This window comes from Leucoraja erinacea, unplaced genomic scaffold, assembly GCF_028641065.1.
Source record: "Leucoraja erinacea ecotype New England unplaced genomic scaffold, Leri_hhj_1 Leri_117S, whole genome shotgun sequence".
Classification (NCBI taxonomy): domain Eukaryota; kingdom Metazoa; phylum Chordata; class Chondrichthyes; order Rajiformes; family Rajidae; genus Leucoraja; species Leucoraja erinaceus.
The window spans coordinates 212,501-232,991 of record NW_026575429.1 but is presented as its reverse complement, the minus strand read 5'-3'; the positions used below and the strand labels follow the sequence as shown (position 1 = coordinate 232,991).

The window sequence follows — 20,491 nt, the reverse complement described above, 5'->3', positions numbered from 1 at the left end:
TGGTTCTGGTTGGCGGCACGACTCGCTGTTGCAGCCTGCCTGTCTTTGTTTTTTTTTTGTCTAGTAAAATGTAGTTGTTGTGTTTTATGATACTGTATTTAACTGTGTTTATGTGGGGGGCGGTGGGGAGGGGGACTTAAAAAAATCTCTTCACTGCACGGGAGACCCGTGGGAATGTTTTTTGTTTGTATGGCTATAGAAACAGAGTTTCATTTGTATTGTATTGTAAATATTTTAACAGTAATTTTAAGTAAATTTCCCCATTTATATAATTTTGGCAATTTTTGCTTTCTTTTATACATTGAATAAGTTATTTGCAAATTAGTATTTATAATACTTGAAGAACTTGAATACTTGTATACTGAAGAAGGGTCTCGACCCGAAACGTCACCTATTCCTTTTGTCCAAAGATACTGTCTGACTCACTGAGTTACTCCAGCATTTTGTGTCCATCTTTATAAAATATAATATGTATGTACTCAAAAAAGTGGTTTGATCTTATACATGATGAGGTTTAGTGATTTCAAAGTGCTGGTGGAACTCAGGGATCAGGCAGCATCTGTGGAGGGGGAAAAAAGGTGTGGGAAGGAACTGCAGATGCTGGTTTACACCGAAGATAGACACAAAGATCTTCCAGCTTCGGACGATAGCTAAAATAAAACAATTCCTCCAGTTTGGCGACCTGAAAAGATCATCCACACATTCATCTCCTCCCGCCTCGATTACTGCAACTCCCTTTACACTGGCATCAGCCAATCTTCCCTGTCCCACCTGCAACTGGTCCAAAACACCGCAGCAAGACTCCTGACGGGCACCCGAAAAAGGGACCACATCACCCCGATCCTGACCTCTCTCCACTGGCTCCCTGTGCGGTTCTGAATAAATTTCAAGATCCTTCTTTATGTCTACAAAGCCCTTAACGGGCTTGCCCCCACCTACATCAAAAGTCTGCTCACCCACCACACCACCTCCAGGTCCCTCAGATCGGCCGACTTGGGGTTACTGAACATCCCGCGGTCTAGGCATAAGCTCAGGGGCGACCGTGCCTTTGCGGTTGCAGCTCCTAGACTGTGGAACAGCATCCCTCTTCCCATCAGAACTGCCCCCTCCATCGACTCCTTTAAGTTGAGACTTAAAACTCATCTTTACTCTCAAGCCTTTCTTGACGTCCTCTGAGGGAGGGCTATATGTATGTATTTATGTATGTACTTAATCTACGAACCAATGTTGTATAATGTTAGTACCTCCACCAATGTAAAGCACTTTGGCCAACGAGAGTTGTTTTTTAAATGTGCTATAGAAATAAAAGTGACTTGACTTGACAAAAAGCTAGAGTAACTCAGCGGGACAGACAGCATCTCTGGGGAGAAGAAATGGGTGATGTTTCAAGTGGAGATCCTTCTTCAAAGATGCTGTCTGTCCCGCTGATTCACTCCAGCATTTTATGTCTATGGACAGAATCTATATTTGTACAGATAACACTACCAACCGGTTGGAAGGATGTTGAGGATTTGCAGCAAAATGACAGAGATTGCAAAAACTGTAAGACTATTAATAATGAAGAACTTCAATGATCCAAATTGGAAGTTGGGGGGGCTGGAGTAGGGTACAATTTAGAAGATTGAGGGAGGATCTTACAGAAACTTACAAAATTCTTAAGGGGTTGCACAGGCTAGATGCAGGAAGATTGTTCCCGATGTTGGGGAAGTCCAGGACAAGGGGTCACAGTTTAAGGATAAAGGGAAAATCTTTTAGGACCGAGATGAGAAAAACATTTTCTGGTGGTGAATCTCTGGAATTCTCTGTCACAGAAGGTAGTTGAGGCCACAGTTCATTGGCTATATTTAAGAGGGAGTTAGATGTGGCCCTTGTGGCTAAAGGGATTAGGGGGTATGGAGAGAAGGCATGTACATGATACCGAGTTGGATGATCAGCCATGATCATATTGAATGGCGGTGCAGGCTCGAAGGGCCGAATGGCTTACTCCTGCACCTATTGTCTATTGTCTATTACTTTTCCATGGATTGTCACCTTGTCGTGGTGGAGAAGCTTATGTGGACCTGAGATCCTGAGAGCGATGCCGTCTGGAGCGATGCTCCTGGCAGGGCCACCCATGGCGGTAAGGTCTAGGGGGAGGTCTCTGACAAAGAGCAATGTAACCAAGACCTCGACGGTGGAACAGGCGGTGGACGATGGCTGACCTTAGTGGAGCTAACGTCACAACGGCTGGGAAGGCGGATGAAGGCTGCAGCAGAAAAGGGTCTCCGGTCGTCTTGGACTCCATGCCACTGGATCCTGACCCAGATCTGTCAAGGACCGTGGGGTGGCTGTCTGTGCACCAGTCTCCCACGTTAAACAAAGTCACGCACAGGCGTCCTCCATATAGGGAACAGCCCCCTGGAGACACCCATGGTCAGCCATGACCGAAGGGAGCATAAGAAGATTGTCTATTGTCTATAATTATTATTTACTCCACTTTTGGAAATGGTTGAAGTTGAAATGCTGGACAGAACATGACGAAAACACTCTATTCTTGTTCATGTAATACCGTTATATCATTGAAACCCATCAGCCAAAGTGTAAAGAACATTCAGAATCTTTATTATAAAACAAAGACTGTTGTTCATCTTAGGTCATCCCTTAATATTTATGTATTTGAGTCCTCAAGCTATGCAACATGCAAACGGGCCCTTTGACCCAACATCCATGCCTGCACTTGCCTCATCCCACATTATTAATCAAATGAAGGGGAGGTCATCGATCAGTATTTTAATTTTCACCATCAATATATTCCTATCAACCATTTTTGAACTCTCCATCAATGCATAAGAGTTTCATTGAACAAAATTGAGCCATTAAACTTATGGGAGACCCCTTCCACCCCTGCAACGGATTGTTCCAGCCGCTACATTCAGGCAAACGCCTCCGTTGCCATGCTGTGAGAACGGAGAGGTTGAGAAGGAGTTTCTTCCCAGAGTTCATTCGGACTGTAAACTCCTATCTTACCAGGGACTAACTTTACTGAACCTTTTTCCTTCCGCCCACAATATTTAATATGTAAAAGAATATGTCATTCTGTTCCATTCTGTTTGTAGTTTGTTTGGTTGTTTGGTTGTTTGTCTTTTTGCACAAAGTCCGCGAGCATTGCCACTTTTCATTTCACTGCACATCTCGTATGTGTATGTGACGAATAAACTTGACTTGACTTGAGGGAAATCGCCCTTATTTCCATCCGTTATGGTGAAACACCTTTGAACCCTGCCATCAGCTGATATGGTAGCGGTATTCCCATAGTACTATCAGACACCAAATTACAGGATTTTGATATCTATATATAATTAAAAGTCTCATCTTAACCACTTCCTGTCTGCGCTGTATATTGATTTTAGAAAAGAACGCTACCATATATCGCTATGATTTTTTGGCCATCTTACTCACAGTCCTCCGCTGAACAGGCCACGAGGATTTTTCCCTTCGATGTAAAATAAAAACGTTATGAGTGTTTAAAAAACCTTGAAATCCTCTCGCCTGTCAATCACTGCGATGAAGGTAACGCCCCTTCCGGGGGGGGTGGTGAGAGGCAGGACTATAAAACCCCGGATGTCTGGACGTAACTCAGTCACTCTGCAAGATCACGATGGAGAGGCCACGACTCTCATTCGAAGCTGTGCATCAACTGAACTGTGAGTCTGCAATGTACTTGCAATAAATGATTTGTTAGCCCTTAATGACAATGCCATGAGTTGCTTGGCCCGCTGCCCTGCCTGTGCTTGAAACTGCAATGCTTTATTAGGTCCGACTGTGTTTGGTTCAAATGTCCCGCTCATTTTGTGACTTCCGCTTAGTGGACAGGTCAAGTCAAGTCAAGTCAAGTTTATTTGTCACATACACATACGAGATGTGCAGTGAAATGAAAGTGGCAATGTTCGCGGACTTTTGTGCAAAAGACAAACAACAAAACAACCAAACAAATTATAAACACAATCATAACACACATATTCTTTTACATAATAAATAATGGAAGGAAAAACGTTCAGTAGAGTTAGTCCCTGGTGAGATAGGCGTTTACAGTCCGAATTGCCTCTGGGAAGAAACTCCTTCTCAACCTCTCCGTTCTCACCGCATGGCAACGGAGGCGTTTGCCTGACCGTAGCAGCTGGAACAGTCCGTTGCAGGGGTGGAAGGGCTCCCATGGTTTTATTTGCTCTGGAGTTGCACCTCCTGTTGTATAGTTCCTGCAGGGGGGTGAGTGAAGTTCCCATAGTGCGTTTGGCCGAACGCACTACTCTCTGCAGAGCCTTCTTGTCCTTGGCAGAGCAATTCCCAAACCAGGTGGTAATGTTCCCGGACAAGATGCTTTCCACCGCCGCTGCGTAGAAGCACTGCAGGTCGCGTAGATTGCATAATTTCCGGTGAGTGCAGAGGTCGCACTGATTACGGAAGTGCCGCTAACTGTGGAAGCCCCAAAGTGGAGAGGCTGCGCTTAGCCGTGTGAGTATTCAAGAATGTTTACTGCCATATATATGGTGGGTGAGTCAGTGAGTGTGTGTGTGTGTGTGTGTCTGTGTGTGTGTGTGTGTGTGTGTGTGTGTGTGTGTGTGTGTGTGTGCATGTGTGTGTGTGTGTATGTATGTGTGTGCGTATGTGTGTGTGTGTGTGTGTGTGTGTGTGTGTGTGTGTGTGTGTGTGTGTGTATGTGTGTGAGGGTGTATCTGTGTGTGTGTGTGTGTGTGCGTGCGTGCGTGCATGTGAGTATGTGTGTGAGTGTGTATCTGTGTCTGTGTGTGTGTATGTGTGTCTATGTGTTTATGTATGTGTGTGTGTGTGTGTGTGTATCTGTCTGTGTGCATGTGAGTGTGTGTGTGTGTATGTGTGTGTGTGTGTGTGTGTGTGTGTATGTGTGAGTGTGTGTGTGAGTGTATGTGTGTGAGTGTGTGTGTGTGAGTGTATGTGAGTGTGAGTGTGAGTGTGTGAGTGTGAGTGTGTATGTGAGTGTGATTGTCAGTGTGTGATTGTGTGTGTGTATGTGTGTGAATGTGTGTGTGAGTGGGTGTGTGAGTGATTGAGTGAGTGAGTGAGTGAGTGAGTGAGTGAGTGAGTGGTCTCAGTGACTGAGCTGCCAGCCCAAGAATCTATTTGGCCCACAATATCCATACTAGCCCTCTGGAAACCAGTCCCTTCAGCCCACAACACCATGCTAGCACTCCAGAAAGCACCCTTCCACCACACTGGCCAGCAATATTGGAATTGGTGGAGAGGTGGAATATTGCGTTGGGGGACCAGCCCTCCCGTGTGAAGCTGGGACCCCCACTTAGTCTAGTAGACAGTGAATATTAACGTACATTTCTGTAGAACTGGAGGTGACAGCTCAGTGGTGCAGCGGTAGAGTTGCCTCCTTACAGCACCAGAGACCCGGGTATCATTTTGACTACGGTTGCTTTCTGTACAGAGTTTGCACGTTCTCCCTGTGACTGCGTGGGTTTCCTCCGGGTGCTCCGGCTTCCTCCCACATTCCCAAAAAAGACGTATTTGGCTCCTGTAAATTGTCCCCAGTGCGTAGAATAGAACGGCACGGACTCGGTGGACCGAAGGGCCTGTTTTCACTCTGTACCTCCAAACTAAAACTAAATTAAACTGCCTGGACTTGGATTTGCTGAGGAATTGGCGCGGGTGGTTGGGATGCAGTCAAATTACCAGGGTATGATGAATGAAGGCTCTCAGGAACTTGTTGGAAGCTCGGGTTTTTCACGACATTTATTCACGGCTTGGATGAAGAAATAAAGACAGGTTTGCCAAATTGTCCAGAATGGAAAAATCAAATACTAGAGGCCGTAGCTTTAAGGTGAAAGGGGCGAAGTTTAAAGGCCATGTGCAGGCACATCTTTATTTTACACATAGGTGGTGGTGGGTGCCTAGAACGTGCTGCCGGGGTTGGTGGTGGAGGCAGGTACGATAGTAGCGTTTCAAAGACTTTTGGATAGGCACATGGATATGCAGGGAAGGGAGGGATATGGGTTATGTACAGGTAGATAAGAGTTGGTCTTGGCATCCTGTTCGGCACGGACATTGTGGGCTGAAGGGCCTGTTCTTGTGCTGTAGGGTTCTGTATTCTATTCTAAATACCTTGATAGATGCTAATTCAATATTCACGTTTGGAAGGAGTATACGGCTGAGTTGCATGCCTCACAGATGTAAGGCATTTCCAGAGGATATTCATGCACACATAGACTTCATATGATCCAATGCCAGTTAAAGTACGGGATGAAGATATTTTCCCCTTCAAGCCCGTTCCAGCCTTATGCAAGACTAATTCAGCTAACCCCATTTCCCTTCCCTTTTCCCACAGCCCAGCAAATCCACTCTTTGCAACTACTTGTAAAATATCTTATGAATGCAGCCCCTGAACCTGTATCCTCCCCCATCATCGCATTGCATCGCAGCCTATAAACCACCTGCTGAAAACCTTTAGTTTGGGTTTGCTGCGAGTCGGCTGCCCTGCCAGCAGCATGTTCGTTATTTCGACTATTCCAAATGTTTGTTTTGGTGTCTCTCAATGTGCCTTGTGTGGGTGGTGGTGGGAGGGAAAAGGGGGAAACCGTTCTTTTAGTCACTTCCTCGATGGAGGCGACTTTTTCTACGTCGCTTCGCCGCCTCGCTCGCGGCCTAACAGCTTAGATTGGAGCGGCCTTTCCCGGAGTCGGGCCAGAGCTTCAGCAGCGGGCGCAGCGTGGACTTTTCCATCGCGGAGTGGGCGATCCCTTGCCGGGGGTCGCCAGAGAGGAGTGCTCCGATCGCTGGCCTGGTGACTTTGGCATCATGGGGCTGTGGTCTGCGGAGCTTCTAGCCGCGGGCGTGGCGTGGAGTCTGGGATCCCTTGCCAGGGATCGCCGGAGAAGAGCTCCGATCGCCGGCCTGCGGCCTATAACATCCTAAAGCCCCGGTCTCCAGTAGGAAAGTGCCGATTCGGGCACTCCAAGCCGCGGATTGTGTTCGACGGTCCCAACATCGGAGTTTAGATCATCCCGACCAGAGGGCCTGTAGATGGTGCTGTCCGTAGCGGCGACTACGGAGGGTTCATGGCCCCGACCACGGATGAACAGAGGAGGACTGACTGGCTGAACGTTATTGTCTTTCACCACAGTGAAGAATGCTGTGGTGGATGTTTGTGTTAAATTCTATTGTGTATTGTGTGTTCTTTTTTTAGTGTATTGCTGCTGGCAAATTTATTTCACTGCACCTTCATTGGTGCATGTGACGAATAAAGCTCTTCCTTTCATATTCCTTTCCCTTTTATCTTTCATTTGCCTTTCCCACTCCATGCACTAAAGGTCACAGTTATAAAGTCATAGAGCATGGAAACAGGCCCTTCGGCTCAACTTGGCCATGCTGATCAACATGCCCATCTACGCTAGTCCATCCTGCCTGCGTTTGGCCCATATCCTTCTAAACCATTGCTATTCACGTACCAGTCAAAATGTCTTTTAAATGTCGTGATAGTACCTGCGTCAACTGCCTTCAATTGTTAGTTGTCAAAAATTGTCGCAAGGTCTTGATCGGTTGGGCTGAGGAATGGTTGATGGAATTTAATACAAAGCAATGCGAGGTGTCACATCTTGGGACGTCTAAGAAGGGCACGACCTATACAGTGAATGGCAGGGGCTCTGGATACATAGATACATAGAAAATAGGTGCAGGAGGAGGCCATTCGGCCCTTCGAGCCAGCACCGCCATTCATTGTGATCATGGCTGATCGTCCCCTATCAATAACCCGTGCCTGCCTTCTCCCCATATCCCTTGGCCTCCACTGCCCTCTGTGGCAGGGAATTCCATAAATTCACAACTCTCTGGTGAAAAAGTTTTTTCTCACAGTCTTAAATGGCCTCCCCTTTATTCTAAGACTGTGGCCCCTGGTTCTGGACTCGCCCAACATTGGGAACATTGGGAAGTCCAGGACTCGCCCAACATTGGGAACTCTGGGCAGTGATACAGAGCAGAGGGATCTAGGAGTGCAGGTGCATAGTTCCTTGTAAGTGGCATCACAGGTACATAGGGTGCTCAAAAAGGCTTAAGGCATAATGGCCTAATCAGTCAGGCTACAGAAGTTGGGAGGCCATGTTACCCTCGTATAAGACATTGGTGACACCATAGTTAGTGTATTGTGTTCAGTTCTGGGCACCATGTTATAGGAAAGATGTTGTCAAGCTGGAAAGTGAGCAGAGAGATTTACGAGGATGTTGCTAGGACTAGAGGGTGTGAACTATAGGGAGAGATTGAGTAGGCTGGGTCTCTATTCCTTGGAATGCAGGAGGATGAGGGGTGATCTTACAAAGGTATACAAAATCATGAGAGGAATAGATCTGGTAGAGTAGGGGAATTCAAGAACTAGAGGACATAGGTTTAAGGTGAGGGGGGAAAGATGTAATGGAAACCTGAGGGGTAACTTTTTTACACAACTGGTGTTAAGTGTATAGAACAAGCTGCTGGAGGAGGTAGTTGAGGCAGGGGCGATCATAGCATTTAAGAGACATTTGGACAGGTACATGTTGGGATGGGGTTAGAGGGTTATGGGCCGATGGCGGGTAAGGTGGGACTGTTGGTCAGCGTGGGCAAGATGGGCCGAAGGGCCTGTTTCCCTGCTGTATCACTCCATGACTGTTACCAAGACAATCGACAGATATGGAACAAGAAAATAGATTACTTGGAGAAATTCATCCATTCGATCAATGATGTAGATAGACTTCAATAGGCCATACTTGCAAAGTTAGCTTTCATTGCAAAAGGATTTGAGTATAGGAGCAGGGAGGTTCTACTGCAATTGTACAGGGTCTTGGTGAGACCACACCTGGAGTATTGCGTACAGTTTTGGTCTCCAAATCTGAGGAAGGACATTATTGCCATAGAGGGAGTGCAGAGACGGTTCACCAGACTGATTCCTGGGATGTCAGGACTGTCTTATGAAGAAAGACTGGATAGCCTTGGTTTATACTCTCTAGAATTTAGAAGATTGAGAGGGGATCTTATAGAAACTTACAAAATTCTTAAGGGGTTGGACCAGGCTAGATGCAGGAAGATTGTTCCCGATGTTGGGGAAGTCCAGGACAAGGGGTCACAGCTTAAGGATAAGGGGGAAATCCTTTAAAACCGAGATGAGGAGAACTTTTTTCACACAGAGAGTGGTGAATCTCTGGAACTCTCTGCCACAGAGGGTAGTTGAGGCCAGTTCATTGGCTATATTTAAGAGGGAGTTAGATGTGGCCCTTGTGGCTAAGGGAATCAGGGGGTATGGAGAGAAGGCAGGTACGGGATACTGAGTTGGATGATCAGCCATGATCATATTGAATGGCGGTGCAGGCTCGAAGGGCCGAATGGCCTACTCCTGCACCTAATTTCTATGTCTCTATATTTTTATACTGTCTGCACATGCTCTTCCCTATCGAATGTTCTCAGCATTAGGTCGAGCATTCATGGAATGGTGTTGTGTGCAGAATCGCACTGTGTACAACATACCGATTGCTTTTGTGTAATGCCTGGCTCCCAGCAGTAACTCCGGCGCACGGTACCAAAACGTCACCACCACTGGATCCAAATCAGCCAAAGGTTTCAGCGGAGAATTAAACAACCTGGCAAATCCCATGTCAGCTAGAAATTAAAAATACACATTTGATAAGGTTATTGAACTAAAACTAATCTTAATTCCATAGGTTTTTCATCAATCTTTTAATCTTTTTATACAAATAATCATCCATGCATTGTATAATATCAACATGGCGTAAAAAGAAAAGGAACGTAATCATTTTCAGATTCAGAAAACTTTATTGTCTGTCGTGACAGAAAATCTTCTTTGACGTGGCTCAACATACAGACAGGACAACGTACTGATAAGCAGTCATACAACACAGATTCCTGCGAGCACACACAGTGTGTATCGATCTTAAAAGCAAATATAAAGATTAAAAACTGTAAAAATAGACAAGATAAAAGTTGTGGATACGTGTAAAGTGACAATGCGTCAGGGTTAATTTGTCCATCGTTCATTTTTTATTTAAGCTGTTTATGGCAATGGGTATGAATGAGTTTTTGTGGATGTTTTTCTTGGATGGGGGACTTTATATCGGCGGCCTGATGGCAGAAGTTGGAAAGACTTGTGCAGGGGGTGGGTGGGATCCTGTGTAATGAGATTGGCTTTCCTTTTAACTGCCTGGGTGTGGAGTACTGATAGTTGATTTTGAGTTTTGCCAGTTATTTTGCTTGCCTGATTGATGATCCGGGAAAGCTTTGATTTGTCTTTGACAGAGGTGAGGGTGAACCAGGATGTGGTGTTAAAGGTGAGTACAGATTCTATAAGTGATTTATAGACAGCTGTTAAAATGTCCTGTCTGACATCAAAGCTCCTGAGTTTCCTCAGCAGGAACAGGCGTTGCGGTGCCTTCTTGTACACAGAGTCTGTGTGCTGGGAGAAGGACAGGCGGGTGTCAATCTCTGTGCCCAGGTATCTAAAGGCCTCTACCTGCTCAACTGTCTGCCCATTCAGCCTCAGAGGTTCAAAGAGAGGTTGGGGGGAAGATGTTCGCCTCCCCCCACAACACAGCTCCTTGGTCTTGGAGATGTTAAGCTCCAGAGAGCTCTCTTTGATTCACAGCATCAGGGTGTTGACCTGCTGATAGTAGGCAGCCAGAGAAGTGTGATCCTTGATGTGGGCCACCAGGGCCATATCGTCTGCATACTTAAAAAGGGAAATGTCACTGTTATTGTTTGTTATGTTGTTTGTGTAGATGGAAAATAAAATCGGTGATAAGACACAACCCTGGGGGACACCAGTGTTTAAAATCATGTTCTTGGATTTAAAACCATTTACCACCACATGCTGAGGCCGGTCCTGCAGAAACTGACGGCCAATTTTACGGAAATGATCTGACGGAAATTTTAACACATTTCAAAACTAAGAATAGTTTTGAAATGTGTTAAAATTTCCGTAAGCAGTGATCACCCATTTCCTCATGCTACAATGGAATGTGGATATTATAAATATCTGTAATTATATTTATGTAGACGGCACAAATGCGATGTTAATATATGTCCTTAAGGGGCTGCCCCACTGTACGAGCTAATTCAAGAGTTCTCCCGAGTTTCCCCTGATTCGAACTCGGAGATTTACAGTAATGGCCGCTCGTAGGTACTTGGGGCTCTCATGGACATTTTTCAACATATAGCATTGGATAGATAACATGTTGAAAAATCTTCACGAGTCTTCACGAGCTTACAGCGTTTCCCGAGTACCTGCCGTTTCGTGTCGAGACTCTTCTTCAGTCTGAAAAGAAGGGTCTTGACCCGAAGCGTCACCCATTGCTTCTCTCCAGAGATGCTGCCGGTCCCGCTGAGTTACTCCTGCATTTTGTGTCTATCTTCAATTTTCTTGGCCCCGCTCTGGGAGTAGAAGTGGGGGCGGATCCGGACCGCAGTGGCCGTGAGCCCCAGGCCGAGTTCGGCGTTCGTTTGCCTGCTTCTGCTGCTGTTGAAGGTGAGATGTTGCGTCGAGCCAGGGTCTTCGGCCTGTCTCACTTTGGCCGTCAGTTCCGCGACAGGCTGTTGGTGCGCGAAGATTTCGTTCACTACGAATATTTTGGAGCCCCGCGCGATGTCACGCACAACTACATACCCCTCCGCGCTTCTCAGTGGGACCGGCCCCACGCGGCCACACGATGCCCATGCGCATCAACGCGACCACGAGATTGCATAATGTGCATGCCAAGGACACGTAAGTGGGACAGGCCCTTAAGTTTGCATGGTTTCACTGGTTTGTTTGTAATTTAAGTTGCATCGACTGGTTATCTCTAGGGATCGGAGAAAATCCAGGCATTTCTAGTGCTGCTCATTGAAAAGCTGGCATGACGTTCATAGCCAAGCACTGGCCAAAACCAAAGCTCTAAATCCTTCAAACTATACACCAGAGAATATAAACTGTGCCATGCGTGAAATAATAATAGTTACCTATTTTCACACGCCCCCGCTCCGCACCTTCACCCATTACCAGGATATTTGCCGGTTTCTGTAAGGAAATAAACAAAAAAGATTTAAAAGCAGTTGAGTCATTTGCAACAAAAACTGAAATATAATGGTGGCCGGTATAATATAGGTAATATGGGTCTGGTTTACACCAAGTGCTGGCATGCAGCAGAGGTGAAGCATGTTGCACCTACGTTCCCCCACGTTGTTACTAACTGCATCAAATAAAAGTTTTTGCCACTCTAGATCACTCTCATAATCATCCCATCAGCACCAGGGACTAACTTTACTGAACCTTTTTCTTTCCGCCCACAATATTTAATATTTAAAAGAATATGTGATTCTGTTTGTAGTTTGTTTGGTTGTTTGTTTGTTTGTCTTTTTGCACAAAGTCCGCGAGCGTTGCCACTTTTCATTTCACTGCACATCTCGTATGTGTATGTGACGAATAAACTTGACTTGACTTGACTTGACTTGATTAGTCATAAAAGGGAGGTAGTCAGGAGAGGGTGAAACTGCAATGGGGAAATAAGTACCAAGTTGTATTCATCTCTCCACCCCATGCGTAGGAAGGAACTGCAGATGCTGGCTTACACCAAAGATAGACAAAAAAATGCCGGAGTAACTCAGCGGGCCAGACAGCATCTCTGGAGGAAAGGAACAGAGTCTAAAGAAGGTTTACGACCCGAAACATCACCTATTCCTTTTCTCCAGAGATGCTGCCTGACCTGCTGAGTTACTCCAGCATCTTCACCGCTATCCCATTGCAGACATTGGACTTTGTCTGTGGAACTAATGCACTACAATGCTGAGAACTATATTCTGCACTCTGTATCTTCCCCTTTGCTCTACCTACTGTACTTGATTTGACTTGATTGTATTTATGTGTATAGTATTATCTGATCTGATTGGATAGCATTCAAAATAGATTGGATAGATAGTATTGGATAGATAACATTGTCTATTTAGTGATAGCAGAGTCAGGGGATATGGGGAGAAGGCAGGAACGGGGTACTGATTGGGGATGATCAGCCATGATCACATTGAATGGGCAGAATGGCCTACTCCTGCACCTATTGTCTATTGAAACAAAGCTCTTCCGGTACCTCAGTACACGTGACAATAAAATAAAGCCTGAAGCAAATGAAGAACTTTATTCGCATTAGTTCAATTAATCACTGTGGGAATGTATTTGTGGTTTGCCATTTCCTTCTTCACCTTTGACCTCCACATAACACCTCCAGCTATGATCACTATCTGCACCTTTCTTCCACCCACAATGACTCATCGATCAGGATCTCGACCAGAAACGTCACCCATCCCTTCTCTCCAGAGATGCCGCCTGTCCCGCTGAGTTACTCCAACATGTTGTGTCTATCGCCGGTGTAAACCAGCATCAGCAGTTTCCTCACTGCACATATCCCTCGTTACCACCACCAGCTCCCACCTACCACCACCACCAGCTCCAGCCCTCACCTCCTTCTCCCAGCTATCTCCCCTCCACTCCACTCCACTCCACTCCACTCCTTGGAGAAACGTCCCCGGCACAAGACGTTGTCTGTCCGCCTCCCTCCGCAGACCCTGCCTGACCTGCTGAGTTCCTCCGTTAGTTTCTTTTTTGCTGAAGATTCCAGCACCTGCAATTCCTCGCGTCTCCACAGAGAAAATCTATCAACCTTATGCCCCAAAGTACAACCAAATTCAGTAGCAGTACCCAAGTTAACATGAATAATATAACGTTTGTGGCTCTGGTGAGACCACATCTGGAGTATTGCGTACAGTATTGGTCTCCTAATTTGAGGAAGGACATCCTTGTGATTGAGGCAGTGTAGCGTAGGTTCACAAGATCTATCCCTGGGATGGCGGGACTGTCATATGAGGAAAGATTGAAAAGACTAGGCTTGTATGTAGGCTGGAGTTTAGAAGAATGAGGGGGCATCTTATAGTAACATATACAATTATAAAAGGACTGGACAAGCTAAATGCAGTAAAAATGTTCCCAATGTTGGGCGAGTCCAGAACCAGGGGCAACAGTCTTAGAATAAAGGGGAGGTCATTTAAGACTGAGGTGAGAAAAAAACGTTTTCACCCAGAGAGTTGTGAATTTATGGAATTCCCTGCCACAGAGGGCAGTGGAGGCCAAGTCACTGGATGGATTTAAGAGAGAGTTAGATAGAGCTCTAGGGGCTAGTGGAATCAAGGGATATGAGGAGAAGGCAGGAACGGGTTATTGATTGGGGACCATCAGCCATGATCACAATGAATGACGGTGCTGGCTCGAAGGGCCGAATGGCCTCTTCCTGCACCTATTTTCTATGTTTCTATGTTTGGTCCAGCCGTGCTGTAATAGTGACAAATAAAATAAAATGAACTAAAACAATATACACATTGACCTACCATCGACCTCATTGAACACCCTTGGACTATCTTTCATCAGACTTTACTGGACTTTATCTTGCTCTAAATATTATTCCCTTTATCCTGGACTGCTTGATTGTAATCATGCATTGTCTTTCCGCTGACTGGATAGCACGCAACAAAAAGCTTTTCACTGTACCTCGGTACCCGTGACAATTCAACTAAATCGCAGGTACTATCGCAACTTTTAAGAAACATTTAGACAGGTACATGGATAGGACAGGTTAGAGGGATGTGGGTCAAACACAGGCAGGTGGGACTAGTGTAGATGGGACATGGTGGCCGGAACCTCGGTACACGCGATAATAAACTAAACTGAAACAAAAGTAGTAGACCTCCCTCGGTCATGACTGAACATGCGTGATGCATCGTGGTCGGATGGATGCAAGCCTGGGCGATCGATGTCATATGGAGGACAGGCTGTTGCCCCTCTCCACGTCGCTGATCGATCCAAAGGAACAGCAGGGCCGTTACAGTTTGGCACCAGCACCGTCGCAGGAGCTGGTTGTGGACAACGACGAACTGCCTTAGGGGCTCCGACTCCGGATTTTCTTGAGGTTTACTCCAGGAGCCTTTTCCATGACTGGATATGGCCACAAGGCAGTGGAGGTTCTAAATCAGAGTTTTCCCTGTCCTAGATGGACTGCCTTCCCAGGCTGACGAGCCCCGTCTGCAAAAGTGATAACTACAGATTGAAGAATAATAGAGAATTCTCGCAATACTGCAACAACTGATTTCAGTTGATTTTGCAGGGCAGGGTTGAGTTTTCATATTAATCAAACAGAGGGATTGCAGAAATGGAAGAGTTAATGTTTAACATTTTTGGCAACCTATCTTACAATCAATCGTTCTCATGTTATAAAGGCCGAGATCCAAAATGAGCTTGAGAGCAAGTTCACCTTTAAATGAGTGCATTCTGTGGCTTGGCCCACTGTAAGCCATTATATTGTGCATACATAGAAATCAAACACAACTATCTGTATGAATAGCAAAGCATGTGATCAATTGCACGCATGACTTGTTGTCTCTCAGCAACGCTCAAAATAGCAACGGCACTTTGACACCGAGTCTGCCTCTCCAGATAGTGAATCCCTAATATTACTCTTTTTGGGCAAACATGTATATTAAAAAAAACCATTGAATTAGATTTACACTTAAGATGCTCCAACGGGTCAAATTTGCCAAAGAGCTTGTAAATGGTGAGGTAGTGTTACTCAAAGTAATGGGAGCAGTGTGAGTGAGACACAACGAGCGAGGAGGGTCGTCGGAGAGCAGTCGCCCGCGCGGGTTCCAGCGGTCGGTCGGTCGGTCGACAATGTGCCACCGAGGTGGATTACAAACATGTCTGAGATGCTACATCTTGAAAATATTAGACATGTCTTAGCAGAAAAACCAGAGCATTTTTCGAAGACATGGACACCATTCATTGATTTATAACAAGGATAGTATGGTACAACACAACTTTGGAGTTAAATTGGGTGATGGGTGGGGAGGGATACGAGGCAGGTATATCACCACCTTTTTCTTTCTTTCTCTTTTTGTCTTTTTATTTTTCTTATTTTTTCCATTCCATTCTTCTTTCATTTATTTACTCCCTGTTTGGCTCCATCACTTTGGTAGTCTAGGGGTTCTATCCTCGCACATCTCACATTTTCTCTTTCTTGCTTTTTCTCATTTCTTTTCCTCTAACTATAGCTAAAAGTTAAAATTCAAGCTGTACAATAACTGTATTATTTCATATGCCGTTGGTTATATTTCTGTACATTTGCTTCTAATATTAAAAAAAAAGACAATGTGCCACTGAGAACAAAGAGGGACCCGGCATGGGGGGGTGGGGAGGAGAGAAGGAAGAGGGTCCCGGAGCGGGGGGGTGGGGAGGAGAGAAGGAAGAGGGTCCCGGAGCGGAGGGGGGGAGGAGAGAAGGAAGAGGAGAGAAGGAAGAGGGTCCCGGAGCCGGGGGGTGGGTAGAGAAATAAAGAGAGACCATCGGGACTTTGAATACTGTAACTTTGTCGGTGCCATTTGCATACATGTACATGTACATTGAGAGGGGATCTTATAGAAACTTACAAAATTCTTAAGGGGTTGGACAGGCTAGATGCAGGAAGATTGTTCCCGATGTTAGGGAAGTCCAGGACAAGGGGTCACAGCTTAAGGATAAAGGGGGAAATCCTTTAAAACAGAGATGAGAAGAACTTTTTTCACACAGAGTGGTGAATCTCTGGAACTCTTGAGGACAGTTCATTGGCTATATTTAAGAGGGAGTTAGATGTGGCCCTTGTGGCTAAGGGATCAGGGGGTATGGAGAGAAGGCAGGTACGGGATACTGAGTTGGATGATCAGCCATGATCATATTGAATGGCGGTGCAGGCTCGAAGGGCCGAATGGCCTACTCCTGCACCTAATTTCTATGTTTCTATGTTTACTCTATGCAAAACAAAAAAATTCCACTGTACCAAGCACACGTTGACAATAAAGTATCACTCACTCAAACAATCAAGGTAGACACAAAATGCTGGAGTAACTCAGCGGGACCGGCAGCATCTCCGGAGAGAAGCAATGGGTGACGGTTCGGGTCGAGACCCTTCTTCAGACCCCTTCAATCAATCAAATAGAGTAAATGTGCTACAAACTGCAAAATCACTTCATCGCAACCCTGGCGTTAATAAAGGCGGAATTAAAGAAAGTAGTCGCGGGTTTGCGATAGTTTACCACCACATTGGGGCAAATGTCACTTTGTGGAACTGCTACAATTCCCTGAGCAGACCACACAACGTTACACAGACTGTGGAACATTGTAGAGCAGCACATTACACAGAGGAGCTTAACTGCCCATTGCCTCACACATTCATTCACCCCATCAGGGAAATGTCCTTTGACCCCTTCCCACTTTCTCTGCTACCTGCACTAACTTTAGAGATACCGCGCGGAAACAGGCCCTTCAGCCCAACGGGTTCGCGCTGACCAGTGATCCCCGCACACTAACACTATCCCACACACACTAGGGACAATTTACATATTTACCAAACCAATTAACCTACAAACTGTACGTCGTTCGAATGTGGGAGGAAACCAGAGCACCCTGAGAAACCCCACGCGGGTCATGGGGAAGAACATACAAACATACAGACAGCACCCGTAGTCAGGATGGAGTCCGGGTCTCTGGCGCTGTAAGGCAGCAACTCTACCGCTGCGCCACCGTGCCACCTGGTACAACTTATTTTGTCTTCCTCAGTTCTGATGAAGGGTCGTGAAAATGATATGTTACCTGCTCCTCTAGCATCGCCACAGAAGTCGGTGGAGGCCAAGTCAATGGATATGTTTAAGGTGGAGATGAATAGGTTCTTGATTAGTACGGGTGTCGAGGATTATGGGGAGAAGGCAGGAGAATGGGGTTGAGAGGGAAAGATAGATCAGCCATGATTGAATGGTGGAGTAGACTTGATGGGGCCAAATGTTCTAATTCTGCTCCTATAACATGAACTTATTATGAACATGATTAGGACATAAGGTGATAAGGTTAAACGTGATAGGAGTAGAATTAGGCCATTCGGCCCATCAAGTCTACATCAAGTCTACTCCGCCATTCAATCATGGCTGATCTATCTCTCCCTCCTAATCCCACTGCTGCCTTCTCCCCAGAACCTCTGACACCCGTACTAATCAATAATCTATCTATCTCTGCCTTAAATATATCCACTGACTTGGCCTCTACAGTCTTCTGTGGTAAATAATTCCACAGATTTACCACCCTCTGACTAAAGTAATTACTCCTCATCTCCTTCCTAAAAGAACATCCTTTAATTTAGAGGCTATGACCTCCAGTCCTAGACTCCACCACTTGTGGAAACATCCTCTCCACATCCACTCTATCCAGGCCTTTCAGTATTCTGTATGTTTCAATGAGGTCCCCTTCATTCTTCAAAACTCCAGCAAATACAGGCCCAGTGCCGACAAATGCCCATCATGGGTTAACCTACTCATTCCTGTGATCATTCTTGTAAACCTCCTCTGGACCCTCTCCAGAGCCGGCACATCTTTCCTCAGATAGCAAATTTAAATGTGGGTCCCTTGAAGGCAGGCACGGGTGAAATTATTATGGGCAACAAGGAAGTGGCAGAAGAGTTGAACAGGTACTTCGGATCTGTCTTCACTAAGGAAGACACAAACAATCTCCCAGATGTACTGGAGGACAGAGGATCTAAGGGGGTCGAGGAACTGAAATAAATTTTCATTAGGTGAGAAATAGTATTGGGTAGGCTAATGGGACTGAAGGATGATAAATCCCCTGGGCCTGATGGACTGCATCCCAGGGTCCTCAGGGAGGTGGCTCTAGAAATAGTGGACGCATTGGTGATCATTTTCCAATGTTCAATAGATTCAAGATCAGTTCCTGTGGATTGGAGGATAGCTAATGTTATCCCACTTTTCAAGAAAGGAGCGAGAGAGAAAACGGGGAATTACAGACCAGTTAGCCTGACTTTGGTGGTGGGAAAGATGCTGGAGTCAATTATTAAAGAGGTAATAATGGGGCATTTGGATAGCAGTAAAAGGATTAGTCCAAGTCAACATGGATTTATGAAAGGGAAATCATGCTTGACTAATCTTCTGGAATTTTTTGAGGATGTGACAAGTAAAATGGATGAAGGGGAGCCAGTGGATGTAGTGTATCTAGACTTACAGAAAGCCTTTGATAAGGTCTCACGCACGGGAGACTGGTTACTAAAATTAGAGCACATGGTATTGGGGGTAGGGTGTTGACCTGGATTGAAAATTGGTTGGCAGACAGAAAGCAAAGAGTAGGAGTGAACGGGTCCTTTTCAGAATGGCAGGCAGTGGCGAGTGGAGTGCCGCAAGGCTCGGTGTTGGGGCCACAACTGTTTACCATATATATTAATGATTTGGAAGAGGGAATTAGGAGCAACACTGACAAGTTTGCGGATGACAAAAGCTGGGTGGCAGTGTGAACTGTGAAGAGGATGTTGGGAGGTTGCAGGGTGACCTGGGCAGGTTGAGTGAGTGGGCAGATGCGTGGCAGATGCAGTATAATTTAGATAAATGTGAGGTTATCCACTTTGGTGGCAAAAACAAGGGGGCAGATTATTATCTCAATGGGGTTAGGTTAGGGGGAGGTACAGCGAGACCTGGGTGTCCTTGTACACCGTTCACTGAAAGTTGGCGTGCAGGTACAGCAGGCAGTGAAGAAAGCTAACGGAATATTGGCCTTCATAACAAGAGGATTTCAGTATAGGAGTAAAGGGGTTCTTCTGCAGTTGTATAGGGCTCTGATGAGACCACATCTGCAGTATTGCGTACAGTTTTGGTCTAATTTGAGGAAGGACATCCTTGTGATTGAGGCAGTGTAGCATAGGTTCACGAGATTGATCCCGGGGATGGCGGGACTGTCATATGAGGAAAGATTGAAAAGACTAGGCTTGCATTCACTGGAGTTTAGAAGGATGAGGGGATATCTAAACATATAAAATTATAAAAGGACTGGACAAGCTAGATGCAGGAAAAATGTTCCCAATGTTGGGCGAGTCCAGAACCAGGGGCCACAGTCTTAGAATAAAGGGGAGGCCATTTAAGACTGAGGTGAGAAAAACGTTTTCACCCAGAGAGTTGTGAATTTGTGGAATTCCCTGCCACAGAGGGCAGTGGAGGCCAAGTCACTGGATGGATTTAATAGAGAGCTGGATAGAGCTGTAGGGGCTAGTGGAATCAAGGGATATGGGGAGAAGGCAGGCACGGGTTATTGATTGGGGACGATCAGCCATGATCACAATGAATAGCTCGAAGGGCCGAATGGCCTCCTCCTGCACATATTTTCCATGTTTCTATGTTTCTATGATATAGTGCCCAATATTCCAAATGTGACCTTACCAGCGCCTTATAAAGCCTCAGCATTAAAATCACTTCAAAAATGATTAGGGGAACTATCCTTGCTCTGTCTGTGGGGGATGGAGAGTGAGAGAAAAACTAGGGTGACACGGAGTACACACGGGTGAGGGCTCCAAACTAATGATCATTTATTAGTTTGATAAATGCTCTGGTCTCCTCCCTCCAAAGA

At 45.8% G+C, this 20,491-nt stretch overlaps 1 protein-coding gene across 1 annotated transcript in view; it reads right to left on the bottom strand.

Annotated features, from left to right (window-relative positions):
- The window catches only part of cdk19 (cyclin-dependent kinase 19), a gene marked incomplete at its 3' end in the record, with an annotated part of 215,960 nt that overhangs the window by 71,241 nt on the left and 124,228 nt on the right, over positions 1-20,491 (bottom strand). Inside the window, exons 6-7 of the mRNA XM_055665333.1 lie at positions 11,989-12,046; positions 9,508-9,639 (exon numbers count right to left, since the gene is read on the bottom strand). Of these exons, the coding sequence (XP_055521308.1) occupies positions 9,508-9,639; positions 11,989-12,046 (190 nt within the window). The remainder of the gene's footprint in view (positions 1-9,507; positions 9,640-11,988; positions 12,047-20,491) is intronic.